Source organism: Grammomys surdaster, unplaced genomic scaffold (assembly GCF_004785775.1).
Source record: "Grammomys surdaster isolate TR1022 unplaced genomic scaffold, NIH_TR_1.0 125896, whole genome shotgun sequence".
Lineage (NCBI taxonomy): Eukaryota > Metazoa > Chordata > Mammalia > Rodentia > Muridae > Grammomys > Grammomys surdaster.
This window is the reverse complement of record NW_021620720.1, coordinates 350,865-371,173: the sequence shown is the minus strand read 5'-3', so window position 1 is coordinate 371,173 and position 20,309 is coordinate 350,865. Positions and strand designations below refer to the sequence as shown.

Genomic DNA, 20,309 nt, shown 5'->3' with positions numbered 1-20,309 from the left:
TGTGGGAATGTCATGATCCAGAGGCAAAAGCAAAACAGACCAGGAGCAAACTGAGGAAACCAGGTTAGCAAGTGTGCCGTGCAGAACAAACCAGAACTCATCAGAGAACCAGTTCTGACTAAGACAGTGCAGTGTAGGAGAGCCATAGGTGTTGGAGAATGTTTTCCTCCTAGGAAAACAACACTAATCTCTTAGTGGCGTGTGGTAATATTTTTGTCCTCATAATTTTAATTTTTATAATACATAAATTTTTTTACAAGAGTTCAGATATGGTAGCATATGCCTTTAATCCTGGCACCCAGGATGCAGAAGAAGGCAAATATCTATGAGTTTAAGGCTCGCCTAGTCTACATAGTGAGTTCCAGGGCAGCCAGGGCTACAAAAAAGAAAAAGGAGAGAGAAAAAAAACTGTCATACACATTTCTGAGAATACAATCGCGTTCCTCGCTGCACCTGTTAAGGTAATGAGTAAACACATTCTTGAAGCAAGACTAGAGCATAATAGTCGGGACTGTTTTGAAAACATTTAACATTAATAACCACATAAAGTCATTTTAAGAAGTAAGCTGCAGGACTGGAGAAATGGCTCAGGGGATAAGAGCAGTGTCTGCTTTTCCAAAAGACCCAGGTTCAATTCCCAGCACCCACATGGCAGCTCGCAGTTGTCTGTAACTCCAGTTCCACGTGGTCTAACACCCTCACACCAATGTACATAAAATAAAATAAGATAAATAAGAAGTAAGCCTCAGGTGGCATGGTGGCACATGCTTTTATTTAATCCCAGCACTAAGAAGACAGAGGCAGGTACATCTCTTAGTTTGAGGTGAGGTTGGCCTACAGATCAAGTTCTGGGATAGTCAGGACTACACATAGAAACCCTTGAAGGGGAGGAAAAAAAGGAAGGGAGGGAGGGAGGGAGGAAGGAAGGAAGACAGTTGCTGAGCCAGGTAACATGGCATACACCTATCATCCCGTCATGAGGGAGCAGGAGGCAGGGGCATCACCTGAATGGGCCACCTCAGAGTTTTGCTATCAAAACTGGAGAAGAAAGAGGAAGTAGGGAGGCAAAGACAAGCTCTTTCGACTAGCATCCTGTGTGTGCCATGTTTTTAGCAGGTAACACAGAACATTACCCAGAATTGACTCCATCTCCTGCCAAAACCACAAAACAAACCCATACTGGGGGAGCTGTCTCAGGGGTATCCAGCCGAGGCTTTGTCTCCTGACAGCCCCTTGTCATCCATGAGCCTCTGTTAGCCTTTGAACCTGGACTGAGGGGTGAGGGGTAGCTCTAGTGCCCTGGAGCAGCTGCTGTCCACTTTTCTAGATCATGAGAAGCTTAGCCTTTGGTCTGATTTGCTCAGCTTCAGCTATTTCTCCTTTTTACATTTATTATTGTTTGTTTTTTGAGACAGAATCTTAATATGTACCTCTGGCCAGCCTGGAACTTGCTCTGTAAAGCGTGTTCTTCAAACTTGCAACAGCCCTCCTGCCTCTGTGTTCCCCCACAGCACTTCATCCCCACACTCGATGCTGCCTGACTTACTTCCTCCTTTTTAAAAATGTGAGCAGAGGCTGAACCTTCTTCTGCAATGAGCTTAGATTGCCCTTGCAGCTGTGGGAGGATATCCCTGTATATGAGATCACACACATATCTCGGAGCATGGGCAGGTTGCAGTGGTGTGGCTCTGGAGCCTTCCTGTGGACCGCCCACCCTTCCCTTGGCTCTTGTGGAGGAAAAGAACGTGGAGCTGTTGCTGACGCCCATCCCCCACTGCTGCTCATCTTTCCGTAATTATGTCCTAACTTGATATTTTTATACTCCGTGACTTTTTGATCTAATGTCTTTTATAACTTGCTGGAGTTGGGGGAAAGCTGTTGAAGTGACTTTAGCAGGTGACATAGCGACTGGTCCAGTCCTGCTGGGTCCCAGAGAGCCTAGCCTACATTCTCCAGAGTCAGCAGCAACTGCATGACTGTGGAACTGGCAGACAGAGCTAGTGGCTCCCCTGCATGCAGCACTGTTGGGCTGGCTTTGTGCTCTGTGTTCAGCAGCCTTGAGGTTAATAAAGCAGAACAGGGCAGGTGCTTGCAGTTTCAGATAAGCATTTTATCATTTTGATATATTTCAGGCTAATTGAAATATTTTTTCCAACAGTACACACCCATGTCACCTCACCTATAGATGCACACCAAATTTGGAGTTTTAAAAAACACAGAATCAACAATCTTGACATAAAAAATAAAGAAATAAGAGAGTACTGGAATTTGACACCTCAGTGTAGATGTTTGAAGGATTATTGGTGGAGAAGAAGCAAGCTGTTGATTTACATCTACTGAGGCAAATCTTCCAAGGCTAAAAGCAAAACCAAAAAAAATCTTAAAAAGTTCCATAGTATTGTTTAATGTATTTTACTTTTCTTTTTTTTTGGGGGGGGGGTTGATTTTGTTTGTTTGTTTGTTTGTTTGTTTGTTTGTTTTTCAAGACAGAGTTTTCTCTGTTTAGCCCCTGGATTCACACTGTAGACCTGCCTCTAGCTTCTGAGAACTGGGATTAAAGGTGTGTGCCACTATGCCCAGATCAATATACTTTTCTAATAGATAAATCCTAATAATCTTTCCACTCGACAATGGAAACGTCCCTGAGGACATTTAAGTAGGAATTAAATGGCCACTTGTCCCAGAAGAAATTCTTCATAAAAGAGACCAGTATAAGTGTATAAGAAGAAATTCTTCATAAAAGAGACCAGTATAAGTGTAGATCAAATGCAGTTATTTTGTGCATTTTGGGCCCTGTGACCATCACTGGTGCCTGTGGTGAGTGAAATTGCAAAATCCTGCCTCCATGGAGTTCATGGGAGTTCAAGGGTGCTTGGCCCTCGTAACTTCTCAGACAGAAGTCCTCGGATATGTGAGGAGCTAGTGGCATGGGATTACCTCCTGAGCAGAGATCGGAAAGGACGTGAGGAAACCAGTCTTCTGTGACTTGTGTCCCACAAGACTGACAATTCAGGCAACTGCTCAACTTAGAGACGCCCAGTGGCAAGATCCACTGCTCCTAGAATCCTCTCCCTCCTCAATCCAGTGCCCCTTACCACCGAGAAAGCCACTCTCGAGGTGGCCTGTGCCCACCGGTGCCACATGCAGCCTATGCCACGCAGCCCAGAATTGAGACTTTCAGATATGAAGTCTGATCCTCTTTCCTCTTTAGAACTGTTGGCATTCCTCTGCTCAGTAACCAGAAGGGTGGCACACAGCTCTTCCCCTGGACAGATAACTAAGTAAGCCTCTGGTACCTGTCACCCTGCGTAAGCTTCTGCCTGGAGTGATGGGAAATGGTGAGACATTAGTGACCGTGCTTTCCAAGGTGGCTCTCCTGTAAGTATCAAACCTCCCATTTCGTGAGGACACTGAGAGCCAGAGAAATTAAAGGGCCCTCCAGAAGCTTAAATGGCCGTGCCAGGCTGCACAGGGCAGCTGGTTCTGTCTCTCAGGTGGCGTGTGCTGCTCTTGTCACAGGAGTTACAAGAGGGACAGTGAGAGAGCAAGACATTATATAAAGACCAAGGTGAACTGGCTGTGCTCCTAAGCAGGCTGTTTCCAAGCCCCACTCGACAGTGCCCTCAGGGTGGGGCTGTCTCACAGCACTTTGCAAGGTGACTATTCTCTTCCAGAAACCAAGGGCTAGTTCATTTTATTGAAAAATTAATCTGGTCGATGATGTATCAGAGGCAATAGGAAGTGTGTAGGAAGAGTTCAGTGTAGTCATCTGTCTGGTGTGGCCTTGGCACCAGACTCTGCCCCTGGGAGCTCCCGGCTGGAAGCTGTACTGATGAGAGGGAAGGCTGCCCTCAAAGCCTGGGAGAACCTTGCATTTATCCATTACAGATTAATAAGACACTCTAAATTAGTCCTTAAAGTAACAAACATTTATTTCCTCAGGATCCTGTGAGTCAGAAGTCCTAGCAGGTTCAGCCATCCCTTTCAGTATGAAGGGCCTCTGGAGCTTGTTCTCAGGTAGTGTGTAAGAATGGCGTCCACACTGCTTCACCAACATGTGTGTTCTCAGCTAGTGTGTAAGAATGGGGTCCACACTGCTTCACTAACGTGTGTGGCACCTGAATGGAGAGCAGAGGAGGCTGGGGCATAGCTGCTGTGGTATGCTTGCTCCACAGGCATTCTCCTCCTCTGCCTCCCCATGGCTAGCTTCCATGTATCTGTGTTGTAAGCTGGTAAAAGCTACAGGACTGTTAAGTTCCAACCTCAGAAATGGGACAAAATGGATTCTGCGATGTGTGGCTGAAACAACATAGGCTCCTGATAAGGAAGCACCAAGGTCAGTCAGTCTGTAAAGCATCCTGGGTAGGGGTTGTGTGAAGTCCTCTTGAAAACATAGTATACTATAGATTTCTGGAAGAAGTGGTGATAAGCTAAGTCTTGATGAATGGGCTAGATGCAGCAGACACCATCCAGCTAGAGAGAGAGCAGCAGCACATACCAAGCCAGTGTTCTAGCATTGTCCCACTTTGACTTCCTGACTCTGAACTAGGAATAGAAATGAAGTCTCACATGAGCTCAGTAGACTGAACGCCAGCCCTGATGTCTTCTCAGGTATCCTCAGCAGCATGACTGCAGGGAACAGTGTGGAGTTGGGAGCCACAGAAGGTGTCCTCTAAGAGATGTGGCATGGTTGAAGCTACCTGTTGTCAGAGGCAGGTCAGCATTACACTCACCTCAAAGGGATGTCACTTTTTAATTCTTACATGGCTTACGAGTTGTTAGCATTAAGCACATGAGATGGGTTTCCATTAGATGTGTGAAAGTAGTAGCTACTGGTCATTCTAGGTAGATATGTGTTAGATAAAACATCAGCCCCTAATGCTGAAGAGCGTGTAGGATGGCCATTTTGACGTGTTAGCTAAACAACCAAACCATGCCCTTCTGGGCTGAGCAGACACGGGAAGGTGTCTCCAGCCCCATCCAGCACAGACACCTAATGCCGACGGGCATTGTATTTCTGGTGTCGTGGAGAACATAAAAAGCTCTTTGCTTAGTGTTCACTGTACACAGAGCTAAACTCCACCAGGTATTAGAGATACAAGGAGATGTTTAATACTGTCCATTACCAGGTAGGCTGTGATAAAACCAGGAGTATGGATTTGTCTGCACAGTTGTGGCCAGAGTCTTCTGGAATAGACTCCCCACAGAGGAGGAAGAATGAGGGCATCTGTGGGAGCTGTGTCCTGAAAGGCAGGCAGACTCCATTTGTCATCTGTCACCCTGGCTAAGGCTCCCAACAGGAGCCACCCTTGCTACTGCAGTTAGGGCTGTGCACTCCCTTGAAGAACAACGCTTTTTCTATTACAAACGTGAAGTGGTTGCTTTTATCCCAACTCAACTTTACATCTTTCTAATTCAAAATCTCACACCAAGTCTCTAATGCACAAACTGCCATCAAAGGAGACCTTTTTGCAGTTGTTTGTAAGTGACTTTTAGAGATTTCGTTATATGCCAGATATTTTAATTAGCATTTCATGAGCAGAGCCACTGATGAAAATCAACATAGAACAGTTAGAATGCCTGCAAGGCCACAAAAGTGGGCTTTAAATAGGCTTTTTTCCCCTCTTTTTTTTTTTATTAACTTTAACAATTAGCAGCCTCATATTTACTGTGGCCTAGTTGAAATTAATATATTACCTCTAAACACAGTATTCAGTCCAAAAGTTGTTCAGCCAGGTCTTGGTTTAGTGTAGTACAGTTAGATAGATAGATGATTGATAGATAGATAGATAGATAGATAGATAGATAGATAGATAGATGTGCAGCAGGCACACAAACACACACACACACACACACAAATTTATATTAAAAATGACAATGCAAGTAAAAAATGTAAGTAAAAAAAAATGCAAGTAAAATAGCATTATGAGAGAAGAAGCCTTGTGTTTCAGGTTGGCAGGGTTAAGAAGCCCAAGAAACCTTTAAATATTCAAAACAATTGTATTCAGCATAGAATCTACTTTTTATCATCCTTGCTGACCCTTCAGGATGAAGAAAAGACACTGTCCAGCTCTGGCAGTACTTTGCTAGCAGGAGAATTAGGGGAAAGGTACTGATGCCTGAGGGGCGGGTCATGAATTAGTAATCGCTGTGTGGCGGATGAGTCCGTCAGAAGAGTTGAAAATGAGGAAGTTGCCTCACAGAGCACTATCAATCACTCAGTGACCATAACTTCCAGTAATTAGTGTATTTTATGGGCTTTTGCTTCAGTGGCTCGAAAGCCCATATGCTGCACTCACAGCTAAACTTTGCCGGAGTAATATTCCAGGATGATTTATCCTCTTGCTGCACTGGGAGATAACCCTATATTAGGTGAAGATTGTGAACTAAGCTGCAATAAAGTGTAAGTTTAGGTACAGTTTGCCCAGGTTGAGACCTCAATGTATCATGCTTCTGAGCATTCATGGTCGGGCCACAGCAAGCAATCATTTCTAACAGTGAAACAAATAAAGCAATTAAAGGACCAGCATTAGGATATTGTGTTTGTGAATTACTGTTGCCCTCTCCCCATTTAAGTGCCCACTGTAATAAGCCCATTTCTAATTAGAAAAACAGCAATGCTGTATTAGACTCATTTGTTTGTAATGCTGTCTTTCCTCCATGATCACTGGTAATCTGGGGTAGAATGCAGGACCTTCTGAGTGATGGAGAAGTGCTTGATTTATCCTTTTGTGTCTCTGTGTTTGGGCTCCTTAAGTTACAGTAAATCTGCTCACGATCTGTGGAGTCTGGCAAAGATGAGGATTTCCTTTAGAAATGCTGGCACATGTTAAGGAGCAAGCCTGGCGGGAACCTCCCAGTCAGGCTCTTTCTACACAAAGAGAAAAAAATGTTATTTACCAGCTCTCAGGGGCACTTGGCACTCTTCGTGCAGGCATAATGAGTTATTTGCTGAGGCTCACCCAGTGCACCGGAAGTCCCCGGGGGCCTTTGCAGACAGGGTTCCCTGCCATTGCCAAAACATCTGTAGAGCCCAGCGTTCTAATAATTTAACAAGCTTTGCCACCAACTTACAATGTGACCTTGGGCAAATTAATTAAGCTTCTGGTGCCTCCATTGGGCAATAATTCTGTTTGTGTTAAAGAAATCCTTGGAGTTGGTAGGAGAGCATTATGTCAAGATAAGTATACACTGTCTAAGGAACGAGACAGACTTGGCTCTAGCGTATTCTCTGCAGATGAGACACCTCCATACGGCTTCTAATGATCTATCCCTGAGCTTTCCTGAGATAGATGCCAGTGAGAAGACAATCTCACCAGGCTTAGATGAGGAGGTGTGTAGTGTGACACCGTCGTTACATTCATTATCCCATCTTTAATTTCCAATGCATTATCACATCATATGAGTTAAACAATAATAGGAAAACAAACTAATTGTCTTTAATTAAAGTGAATTAGGTTTTGATTTCAATATATTTGATGTAGCGAGAACTGAGGATGTGGAGGGTCCCAAAGGTTATTAGGGCAGATTTCTGTGGGGCCTGATGGTGCTAGTAATAACCCTCTTCCTCGTGGTTCTAGACGCGAACAGATAAGTCATTTCATCAGTCTCTGTTCCTCGCACTTATGCCCCTCCACAGGGGTTGCAGATTCCACAAGTTAGCAGCTAATGGCGTTATACATTAAAAACTGAAGCTCCCTCACTCCAAGGCCTTGCTAGGCTTTGTTCTTAAGCCCTAGACACTCTGGAGTGCAGCTGCAAACTATAGGCAGAAGATTAAATTAATTTGTAACTCTTTTTTGGGGGGGGAGGTTCTGCATTGCTAAATCCTCCACATTTAATTGAAACCCTACTTCAAGACGCTGTGTGTTTCTGCGTACTTTGTTGTTAGTTTAACCTCTGAAGCTCTTTAACACTGGCAAATTGCTGTTATATCCTTTGGATTGTCTTGAAACCATTCCATAAGTGGACAATGAAATTGATGCATGGGAAGAAATGTCAAATCACAGGGTAGATTTTTAAAGTGTTTAATATTTATTGTGGGTCTTCTCTGGCATAGTTTGAGGTGATTTAAGCTTGATCTTTAGGCCTGAGCAAATTGGTCTTGGGATGAAAACTCACCTAGGGAATTCTGTGTCATTCAGTAAGTCTGTTTTGTTTTTTTTTAAGATTTCCTGTGTCTGAATGCACCAAGTGGCTGTCTGGTTTCTATGAAATGGAAACTTAACGGCAGCACACAATCTAAGTGCAGAATCCTTAGATGGAAGTTTAACTGTGTAAAGTGCACACAAGGTAATTAAGAACAGATTTTAGAACATTTCCGACTATGAAGTCTCCCTTCAGCTATATTGAAAATGCTTATTTTCAATTTGCAGTTATTCCGAGAAACATAGGATATGTCTAAATTAAGATTTTTTTTAAAAAACCGAGTGGTTTTTAGTCCAAGGGTAAACTTAAAACTCATCCATTGCATTGCTGACGCCTGAGTAGGCCACTTGATCTGAGACGGCCCTCCACTGCTGCTGCCTGCCTTGCCTCTTCTTGCTATAGTTCCATGAGGGTAATTTCCATGTCAGGTTGTTACTTTGTAAATATTTTCTACCCTAACTTTCTGTTAAAATGCAAAGGGTTTCAATTGTGTATTTGACAATTGTTCTAGTTCTCTCCCTCTCCCTCTCCCTCTCCCTCTCCCTCTCCCTCTCCCTCTCCCTCTCCCTCTCCTTCTCCCTTTTCCTCTGCGCGCGCGCGTGTGTGTGTGTGTGTGTGTGTGTGTGTGTGTGTGTGTGTGTGTGTGTGTGTGTGTTACACACACAGAGGCCAAAATATATTTATTATTTACAATATAAAATCCAGCATACTCCAGTGCTGCTACCTCAAGAACAATTTGTAGGTTCTGGTTAGTCAAATGAAAGATCAGTAAATGACTCTGAGGGATATTTCCATTTCCAGAGTGAAGTGTTCATGGTTCCTGTTATTTCAGTGCATCCCCAACTGTGACCATGTCCACAGCCTTTTCCCTGCCCTTTATACAAGAAATGTCCCACAGCCTCTGTTGAGCAGTTTGTTGACTGTTTAGTGTTTGGAATTTAAAATGCACTTGTTTATTTAACATTAAATAGAATGCTTTCCCTGCCTCCTGTCCACCTCCACCCCGGCCATGAACAGTAGACCTGTTCCAGGTCCCGCACTAAGTCACCCGTCTCCTCCTGGGAGTAGAGGGATAAGAGACTGTGTTGATGGATTGCTGGTGTGTCTTCATCTTTTAGTGCACTTTTTTAAAAACACACTGGGCTTAAGCTGCCTGTGTTTGACTGCTTCCCCCGTGAAGATGCCAGAACGAGTGGGCATCCCTATTGGCCGAGCCCTAATCTGTTTGCTTTGCTGCAATCCTTCTTTTCCTCCCCTTTTACTTTAACTGTTAACCTATTTATAAATCTAAATCTACACACAAAGGTCATTGGTTGGCTGAACTTAAACCATTTTACTCAGTAAATTTAATTAAGAAAATACAGTGCAACTCATAAGCAAATGAGTTTTTTCCTAGTTTTAAACCAAACCACCCTCTTGAGTGCTGATTGCCTTGCCCGACCCCTGGTGATACAGAAACAGGCAAAATTAAAAAGGACATTAAAGCTTCATTAAATCTGAAACACATTTAGTACAGTGACATATCTGCAGGCCATTTCAGAGAAGATTACACACTCTCTTTTGTAAGTTTCCTAATTTATAATACCTTGACAATAAAAACTGGGGAAATGCATGTTGATTAATAGGCCAGTAGGGGAAGAGCTGCAAGCAGTGCAGGCCCAGCCGTCTGAAAGGCCCACAGCATATGTGCTCCCGCCCATAAGGGTTCAGTGTTTGTTTTGACTTCTGTGAGTTCTTCATGCAGCCATGTCTGCTCAGGGTGCTATTTCTACTTCCAACTGACAGCGTGACAAAGGGGTTCTGGGCCTACCCTTGTGATTCCCCACAGTGTGTCATAAGAAACATGGTACTGAGGAGTCAACAGCTCTGGGGCTACATTAGACTGAAGGGTAAGAACACACATGTGAAGGCAGTCATCTGAAGGGGCCTTCAGTGCATCAGGCACACCTGCCCGAGCTCACTAGTATAGAGCTGTGACCCATAAGCCTGCCACCACAGCAGCCCATTGGTGGCACTTGTAAGTGAAGAAATGACAATCTTGCTACCATGACAGTGGTACCTACCTGTCAATGGCAAAGAAGCCTTCTGTGCCATGTAAATCCAAAGAGGTCACACCTACAAAATGCCAGCAGGACTGATGTCAGGAAAACATGAAGCAAAGTTAGATCCAAGAATGCTGTTTTGCCCAGATCAGCCACTGCTGTCTCTTCCTAAGCAGATGGGGCAAAGGGGCCACCACCAGCCTGTCCACACCAAGTCTACTCTGTGGCCCCCTGCACTTAAATGAGCAACACCAGTCTTCCTGGCTTCCCTGTCCCAGTTATGACAGAGGGGCCAGGTGCATGCATGCACACTGCAGAGCAATGATGACTGGCCAGCCAGAGGCCTTGTGCTAAGATGAGAGGGAGTCGATTCTCACGTTATTCTGCTCATGTTCATTGTGCCTTCCACGTATTTCATTTCTCTGTGTTTGTTTTGTTTTGGAAGGAGCCTCACTATGTGGCCTAGGCTGATCCTGAAGTCAGGGTCCTACTGCCATAGCTCTAACGTGCTGAGATTACAGACATACACCACCACACTGGTCTTGTTTCTTAATTCTTTAAGCTGCAAGAACCAGGAGCATTGGCATCTGCTGTGTCACGTAGATCTTGATAATATGTGTGGTAGGCAGATTGCCTCTGCCAGTCAGTCATGTAGGCCGAAATCTTCCCAGTGATGTGTTCAGCAAAATAACAATACCTTCAATTTGTATCTTGAAAATTCATATACTTATTAATGTATGTGACTATGAATACAACGTGGCAGTTAACTAGATATTCTAACACAGAGGCACACACAGCACACACAAACATCCAAGTGGGTGTTTGCCTTCTCAGAGGGCCACCCTACGGACTCAGATGGTTCATTGTCATCACGTTCAGATTGCCCTTAGAGCTTTGAAACCCCAATGCCTCCATCCGTCCTTTAGTAATCTTTGTAGGTAGTCAGGATTTGAATATACATGGGGCATTCAGACGTCGGGCTACACAGAAGTCACATGATCACCAAACTAAGGGGTATCATCTTAAATGCAAGCTGTGATTAGTTCTCATAAAGTGAAAGAAGTGTTCTTTTGTTGTTGCATGACATGATTTTAAACACCATTTTGAAGTGTTTGAGAAACATCAGTGTCTTTGAAACAAGCATGCAGCTGTCAGGCTCTCAGAAGATGGTGCCAGTGTACTGGGAAGAACACTGGATTGAAAGGCAGGTTTGGGGACAGTCCCTAGATTTCACTTGACTGTGTGAGAATCCCTTGGGGGTTGTATCCACCCTGTAGGTCCCTGTGCTCAGATGCCTTCTGGCTTCTCTGGTGCTGTCCTCCTTTGCAGGCTGTTACACATGCAGATGGACGGTTCAGAACGCAGGGTGGGCCATGCTGGGAAGTTGTACATTTTCTTGATTTCGTCCTTTAAATAGGTTGTTGTAAACCAAGCTCGGTGGTTCAGGCCCTTATTCCCAGCACCCAGGAGGCAGAGAGATCTGTGGGTTTGAGGCCAGCCTGTACAAAGACCCTGTTGAAAGAGAGACAGCGGAGATGGGAGGGGTCTGATCTTATTACATTAGATCAAGTCTGTTCTTGTCTGAGTTGCTTAATTGTAACATTCGAGGTAACAGAAGTGACTAGCCCAGAAACAAAGAATCATACACAAATCATAATAGCCACAGCAGCCTCACTCCCCCAAGTTCAGACTGAGGCCTCCAGTTCCGCCTTCGCAGCCTCCCCTGGCCAGTGTCGCCCTCACGACCATCCATAGCCAGTTCTGTACTAGTGGTAGGGCCTCTAACTGACAGGGAGGCATGCAGAGGTAAGTGGATGAGGGTAACAACCCAGGTTTCAGTTTCATAATACAGCCCACTCCAGAGCCATAGAGCTGTGCCCAGAACCAATCAGAAGCTCCTGCATTACGAGAGAAGAGGCCCACAGGTTTGTACATCTCTGTCCCGAAGAAACAGTCACACACATACGTGTGAATTATTTCCCAGAGTTGAGACTACACCTGAGAGGAAGTATATGGGATAATATTCAGTTTATTGAAATGAAATGTTTTTAATACATATAAAACATTATCTATTAAAATATCCATTCTAAATACAGTTTATAATGTAATTACAGCAATAATTTAGTTCATGCATTAGAGGTGTGGATGGTTTTTTACTTACTAGATGCATTTCTGAAATGTAGTCCTTGTCTGTCTTAAGATCTGCCCTGCATGCAAATCTATAACTAGACAAATATTATTTTCTTTCCCAGCTTGCTCTTGGGAGGTTTCCATATCCTCAGGTAAGATTGTTCATTACTGCCACTTGCCACTGTGACATTCATTCCTATGTATGAAGGTACAGGAAGCGATTGTGAACATTTGAGCCACATATAAATAAATCTGTCCTGTTAAAATGAAAAGTAGTTTCTTAAAGGAGTCATTAGAAGTCTCTGTTGGCTTTTTTTTTTTAAACTCTAGACATTTGTCCCTTGTTAAAGGCTGACTGAGACCATCATGCTCCTCTTTGTATGACATTTGAGGTGTCCCTTCTGCCCAGCTCCAGCTCCATGTGCTCACGTGCCTGTTGGCGGAGGGCCCCACTCTTTTCTTCATACCCTTTATGAGCATTTTGGGTTCAAATAAAATTATTCCAGTTAAAAGATGAAGCAGAGGGTGAAGATAACTAATGTGGGTCACCGTTCACCAGGGGCGCGGGCTCCCGGTTTCATGTCCTGTGATTTTGAATCCTTTTTGATTTTGTTCCTTCCTAGTCACAAATAGTTCATTATCAAGCATTGCAAATCCTAAATTTTTATAAATTCTTCATGATTTTTACTAGAGAGGGATGCTAGCAGTTAAAATATAAAGCTATTTTGTGGCTTGAGAATGACTCCCTGCTGTTGGGGCAGTAAGCAAAATGTCCAGGGGGATGAAAAATGGATGGCTGACGGCTCTCTTCTGGTTGATGTGCACTGTTGTTCTGGCATCGTGGTCTGAACAGGCCAAAGTGCCTGCAGGCGCGTCTGATTTAAAGGTGGTGCTGGGCTCTGCTCTTTAAGCATCTATTAACTTGCTATTATTATGCAAATAAGTGTTGTATTACACATACTAATTTATGCATGGTTAGATTATGCAGATGCATCACAAACATGGTTATTGAATAATAGGAGGGGCGCCTTCTCCCTAACCATCTTTAGAAGCAGTTCTCAGCATATTCGCCCTGGACCCATGTGAACACTTAAAGGGCCTTCACTCGCTGAGGAGTCTCCTTCGAAGCCCTTTCCCTGCACAATTAAAAGTCACCAGATAAGTGGAAGAGAAATTCTCCAAGTGGTTAGGTTCAGGAATGTTAGCCTCACATTGTCAAGATTTATAGTCATTGGAATATTTATCTTGTTAAGCCTCTTAAGTCTGTCAGTAATTTTAAACAATTGAATGTTTGACTAATACATCTAATCCTGTAAGACTGGAAATGAACATGAAGCCCTTCGTGACCTAACTCTTACACTAGTCTTATTAGAACACTGACAAGCCACTGATAAAGACCGAGAGCCTGCAGGATGGCTGCCCAGGAAGCCTGATGGCCTGAGTCATTCCTGGGACCCAAAGGGTAACACTGGAGAAAACCGACTCCCACAAGTGACCTCTGACTTCTACACAGTGCCTCCCCCATAATAATAAATAAGATACTGTTTAAATTTCAAAGATTGAAACTGTAGCCGTATCCTTAAAGCCCCTACTATGCAGAGTGAGTAAGCAGCGGTCCTGGCTGAATGTGTGGTCCTCAGCGTGTGACTTTGAAGACCACAAGCAGATTTGGGAACAGGCAGGTGTGGCTTTGCTGAGTGACTAAGTATCCCTGTATTTGATCAGGTGAATAAAAGTTGGAAAATGCTAATTGGGTGAAGTACCTATTTAGCAGTAATAATTCCTTGAATTATGGTAGAATGCTATTATCAAAATGATACTTTTATTTCAAATAATACAAGCAGCCTTGATTGCCCTCAGGTCCTTCCCCAGAGCTCTCATCAGAAGTTTGGGTGATTCCCTGCTGAAAGTCAGTGGCTTTCTGTGTGATTCACATTTTCTCTACAGGCTTGGTGTTCTTTATGAAATGGCCTTTACAAACTCCTTCCGTGGCCTGGAGAGATGGTTCAGCATTGGAGAGCACCTGCTACTCTTGTAGAGGACCAGGGTTTGGTTCCCAGCTCAGGGTTTGGGCAGCTCAGAACTGGCTGTAACTCCAGCTCCGGGGGATCCAATGCTTCTCTGGTTTCTGCAGGCTCTTGCTTGCATGTAGTCACATAAACTCACACAAACACACACATACATATAAAAATCAATTGCTCAGCCAATCAGTGCTTCCCCTACTACTTTCTTCTTCCCTAAAATGAAACAGATGAGGGAAAAATGTTTATTTCTGGGGTACTGCCGAGACTGGATCACGAGAGCACACCTTCACTGTGTCCCACACTGCACACTGAACTCCTGTGTGCTGTGAGACAGCCTTCCTTGTGACATAAGCAGTCACCATTACTGACCGCTGGCTGTGGCCAATTTGGTCCCTTTGACTCAGGTGGAATGAGTTGAATTGAGTCTAGACGCTAGAGTCTTAAATGATCGTGAGCAGCATTGTATCAAACCACACCATGGCACCTAAAAAGCAGATGTCCCTGCCTGTGACTGAGTGACTTTATCTTGAGTGACTGAAGCTCAATACTTTACATAGCAGTCTTCTGTCTGCCATCCTGAAGACTCTGCTATCCTGAGTATGGTCCTTGAACACTAAGGCCATGTCATTTTTCAGTTCCTGGGCCAAGGTTAGCTCCAGGGAAGTGCTATTCTGAACCCAAAGTTAAATCAAGGCAGCAGACTGGCACGCTCTTCCTTAGAGACCAGTTGAGAACACACAGGAAGTCAGAGCTTGGACCAAAGACTCAGCTCTACCACAGAATCACTGGCCCTTCTTTGTCGCTTCCTGAATTTCTTGAGACTTTGTCTTCCTCATCTCTGAGGGGAGAATCCTGCTGTCTGCCTTCTCTTTCTGGTTTGAGAGATTGTGCTGCTCAAATGAAATGGTGAATATAAAGTCACTTAGGAACATACAAAGAGGCCCCAGTGTGTCCCCACCCCTGACTTCAGGGCAAGGCTGTGCTCAAAACAGCATTTACATCTTAGCAACCCTCAACCCCACTGGAGCAGAGTGTGAAGCTGGAAGGAGCAGCGAGCTTCCAGACTTCCTTCACCCAGCTCAATGTCAGTGCTGCTGACAGCATCTTTAGCAGTCCCTCCTCCAGCTGGTGACAGGGTGTATACAGGGTGAGGGTGCAGATGAGGAGGAGGGCGTGGACATAATGGAGTCAGTCACCGGGGACAACGCTTGTGAAGAGGCCGGGCTTCTTAGAGATCACGCTTCTGTGTAGATGTCATCGTTTTGTGTGATCAGGTGTTTGCTAACACATCAGAGTTTCCTTTAGGCCTTAGAGTAGCACAGCCTGCTGTGGATTCTAAGAAGAAAGGCTGGGGCCTCCATTACAGCAGTGTTCATTATTATAAGAGAACCAGTGATGGGGACGGGACCCAGAGGGTAGAGTTCTAGCCTGACTTGGCCCAGCCTCTGGGAGGTGGAGACAGGATGCTAAGACATTCAAGGATATCATTGGCTATGAAGTGGGTTTGAGGCCAGCCTGGGATACACGAAACTGTCTCAAACAAAAAACTATGGCATGTGTCTTAAAGTCACTCAACACCTTCCCTGGTCAGATCTCCTGAGCACATTGTGTGACCAGCCCCAGGCCATGCATCGGACCACAAGGCACTGTTATCTGCAGCCTCACCCCTTTCAGGCCACACACCTCACCTCCACGAGGAGTGCGTGCAGCTGGGTCTAGGACTTGGAGGCGTTTAAGCTCCGGGACTGGCCGTGTCACCTCAGCTTGGTGGCTGTTCATACCCTTGCCCCAACTCCAGGCAGCCACCAAGCCTCCCCCTCATTCAGCTTCCCTGCCAGAGGAGATAGGAAAGAACGAGCACTGTGGGCCGTGCTGCTGTGATGACAAGGCTGGTCCCCAGAGCCCATTTGCTTTTCCTGTGTTTAGTAGTACTGGAGGATGCAGATGGTCTCCGAGCCCTCCCCAACCCCACTGCCCTGAGATGCTAGGCGCCTGTGGAGCACTCTGTAAGGAGATGAAGTGTTTGCTTTTTGCCACATCTTACAAGGCTAACGCCATTGGAGAACTCAGCTTTAATGGTAATCTGGAAAGATCCGTGGGTCCCGACAAGGACTGGAGCATGTGTAGTCAGTCGGTCATGTGGATCCTAAGTCAGTTGACTTAAACAAAAACCATGGCAGTAGGCAATGGTTTAATGACACCATAATTTGGAAGAAATGAAAATGATTGCCTGCTAAACATTGTCATCCTCCATTCAGACTTCACAACGAGGCCCTACACTCGGACAGTAGGGCATCCATTAGGGAGACTTGAGAGGCTGGCCCCGCTAGGGCACCAGGCTGCCTCAGGAAAAGTGAAGCTAACTCCGATACAAATGTGCTTAAAGTACTTTTGCATACATAAAAATATTGTTCTTGTTTTGCCTACAATTCCTGATCTTGCTTAATAAATTACATCAAAATGACCCCGAGTTAAAAGGGGGGGGGGAATCTGAGCAAATAGTGCCCCTGGTATTGTAAAGCTTTGAATGTTTTCACACCCCATTAATTTATTACTTCTCTTTCTTCATCTTTAAATTTCATTTTTTTTTTCAAAAATTCCGACTCCCCGCTGCTGCAGTGATTTCCATCTTGTTGTTAATTTCCCCTGCTCCATATGGAGCTCCAGACATTTCACCTGGAGGCTGTACTAGATTTTGCTGTAGTGATCCTACTTCCGGAGGCCAAAACTGTCATTTAGGGTTCCTGGTGCATCTGTCGGCGCCAGGCTTTTCACTGGCATGGGAGAGTGTGAATAACAAATTGGATGCACCTGAGATTCGGATGATTAGTGTGCGCTGTGAATCTCTGAGACTTGTAAGCAGCGCGCTCTGGGGGAGGGGTGGAGGGCCGGAGCTGAGGGTGGGTGGGTCTGTGCCCACACTTTTCATTCGGGGCTTGGCAAGTGCCGTGTCGGCGGCGTCGGCAGCCCTGGTGCAGAGATAGTAACATATATTTCATCGTGCCTTGTCATTGATTAGAAAAGAGCCTTTAATTTCATTTCACCCCATGTTGTGATTAATTTGCATTCTTTGTCAGAAGTTAATGGAGTTTTTTATGGTTCACTCTGAAATCCTTGAAGACATCAGACTTGATCTGATGTTTATACAACCGCCAGCGGAATTTTTTCCTGTGATTGATGGCAAGCTTGATGTTATTCCAAACGGCTTTTTAAGCTGTTTTTAAGAATTATTTGAATAAAATGCAAGCAAGATATTGTTGTAACGATCAAGATTATCTGTTTCAAATAAAGAAGATGATAAGTAGAAAGGGGGATCAAAAAGAGAGAAGGACGGCAAGTGGAGGCATTATTTATTAGAATTATGTAAGAATGGCATTGAACAAATTAGTGCAGTGTTAAGAGATCACTTGTATTGGAAAATTTTTATTGTTATCTGACCAAATAGAATAAGTAAGTCCAAGTTTAAAAAGAACATCTAATCTTAGGCATTGATTGGAAGCCTCATTATCAACTGGCCAGTTCTCGAGTATTCTCCCAGCTTTGGCCACCAGTGTGCACACAGAGACCTACTCTTTTGAACCCAGAGGATGCAAGGCTGTCTAGCCAGCCAAAGTAATGATGCATTTCTCACCCCAATCAAGAGGAATTCTTCAACCTCAGTATCTAAGTTACACATAAGTAGATTATAGACGGTCCTTAGTGAAAGATGTTCCTAAGGGTGTCACCACTGTTCTTGCCACAGACAGGACAGAAATAGAAATAGCCCATGGTTACAACCAAGGTACACAGCTTCTTGTGTGTAGGAGCAGTGTGTGTTCACCCCACACACAGCCTGTCACAGTACAAGGGCAGTTGTCAGTGATGCTCTCATCTGAGCACCACTACCAACCTAGGACATGTGTTCTGCCCGTGCTTTGGGATCCGTAGAGCCGTTTGTCTGATGTCGAGCCCTCACTGTGTCGCAGCAGAGTCTTCCTTCTCCATAGTTGCTGCTCTTGAGACCCACTCCTAGGTCAAAGCTGAAAACAAATTCATACGCTGGACTTGAAAGGCAGCTACATAATTGGGTGGCTTTAATTGAAGTTCACTGCTTTCTGATTCTTGTCTTAATGTGATCTAAGGTTCTTTTATTATATGTAATCCATATTATTGACCAAATTTGCCCTGTTCTCATTTAAATAGAAGCAGCTTGTCAAGGAGAAAATATTTTTACTTGGTTTAGAAACCTGCTGTTTGAATGTGTTGGGCTTTCCCTTTCTTCCCCAGTCAGCTGACAGACTGGCTTTCCGCCATTCCACTTGCTGTGTAGCAGGAAACTTCCCGACGAGGTATCGCTCTTACTATAGTGGAGAGCCAGTGTTCTTAAGGCTATTTAAAACACCAAACACCCGTAAATGCTGGTGTCAGACTACTAGAGTTGTCTTCTGGGGTTTTTGAGGCTGGATCTTTCTGTGTAACCCTGGCAGGCCTAGTACTCACTATGTAGTACAGGCTGGCCTCAAGCTCCCGTCAATCCTCCTGCTCCACAGCCTCGCAGGTTCTGGAATGAAGGCCTACACTTCCATGTCCAGATAAAATACTAGAGGTTTTTTTCTTACATTTAATACATATGTGTATTTAAGGCCTTTCACTGGTGTATTGTTATTGTCTGTATTATATTTAGACTGTAGAAACCATTTTCTTAATTATGTATCAGCCTCCTAACTGTGATCATGCACAGAACTGCAAAAATCTAAAATGTTTGCCTTTTTAAACAAATGTTTTTGGAATCATCTTGGTTAGACATACTTTTTGAACTATAAGGACCTGTTGTTTTCAGATAGGTCTCTCTTACCAGAAAAAAAGTAGCAGTGGGTAGTCCCCCAAATTATCAGTGTTCCCCTTTAACTGATGAGAGCTAGATGAGTGCATGCTCTTTACTTAAACAGATTTCTGCCAACATTTTTATTCATTATCCTTACTAATTAAGATACAGTCACTTGGCTGGACAGTGGTGGCACACGCCTTTAATCCCAGCACTTGAGAGGCAGAGGCAGGCAAATTTCTGAGTTCGAGGCCAGCCTGGTCTACAGAGCGAGTTCCAGGACAGCCAGGGCTACACAGAGAAACCCTGTCTCATAAAACCAAAAAAAAAAAAAAAAAAAAAACCAAAAAAAAAAAAGATACAGTCACTTAAAATATATCAATATTCCAAGCCATCAAATAAGATGGCCACAGCATAAAAAATGTAGAGTTAAACTTTAAGTGGTGGGGAGATATTCATTTGTACACATTAGCTTCTTCTCAAAACTACGTTCTCCAAATATCCATCTCAGATGTACCCAGAGATACTTTATCTCCTCTCCTAAAGGCAGGAGGTGTGTTCCTAGTCTCTCCTTAAAACAGAGCAAAAATGAGATCAGTTCAAAAAGCAAGGTATGCTGGTATGCACTTAAAATTCCAGCCTGGGGAGACAGAGACAGACGGGTCCCTGAGCATCACTGGCCAGTCTACCTGGCTGGTTTCAGGACAGCAAGAAACCCTGTCTCAAAAAGACAAGGAAGATGGGCTGGTAAGGTGGCTTAACAGTTTAAAAGCTCTGGCCAATCTTGCAGAAGACTGAATCCAATTCCCAGCACCTCCACGGTAGCTCACAAGCATCTGTAACTCCAGTATCAGGGACCCAGTGCCTTCTTCTGACCTCCATGGGCACTAGGCATTCCTGTGGCATGCATATATACATACATACAGGCAAAAGCCCATAAACATAAAATATAAATAAATCTCTTAAATAAAATATATTTAAGAGAGAGAGAGAAGAAAGAAGAAAGGAAAGAGACAAAGTAAGTACAGCACCTAGGGCATGACAGATAAGACTGTTCACTGTCTTCCATGGACATGCCCGTCCACGCACGCACGCACAAAGCAGTCCATGCACACACACAGCAGTCCATGCACACACACACACACACAGCAGTCCACGCAC

General features: G+C 44.3%; 1 protein-coding gene across 3 annotated transcripts in view; it reads left to right on the top strand.

Moving 5' to 3' along the window:
- Map2k5 (mitogen-activated protein kinase kinase 5) overlaps positions 1–20,309 on the top strand; it is a 222,740-nt gene that overhangs the window by 134,842 nt on the left and 67,589 nt on the right. For all 3 annotated transcript variants that reach the window (XM_028752328.1, XM_028752327.1, XM_028752326.1), the window contains exon 17: positions 12,443–12,472. In XM_028752328.1, the coding sequence (XP_028608161.1) occupies positions 12,443–12,472 (30 nt within the window). The remainder of the gene's footprint in view (positions 1–12,442; positions 12,473–20,309) is intronic.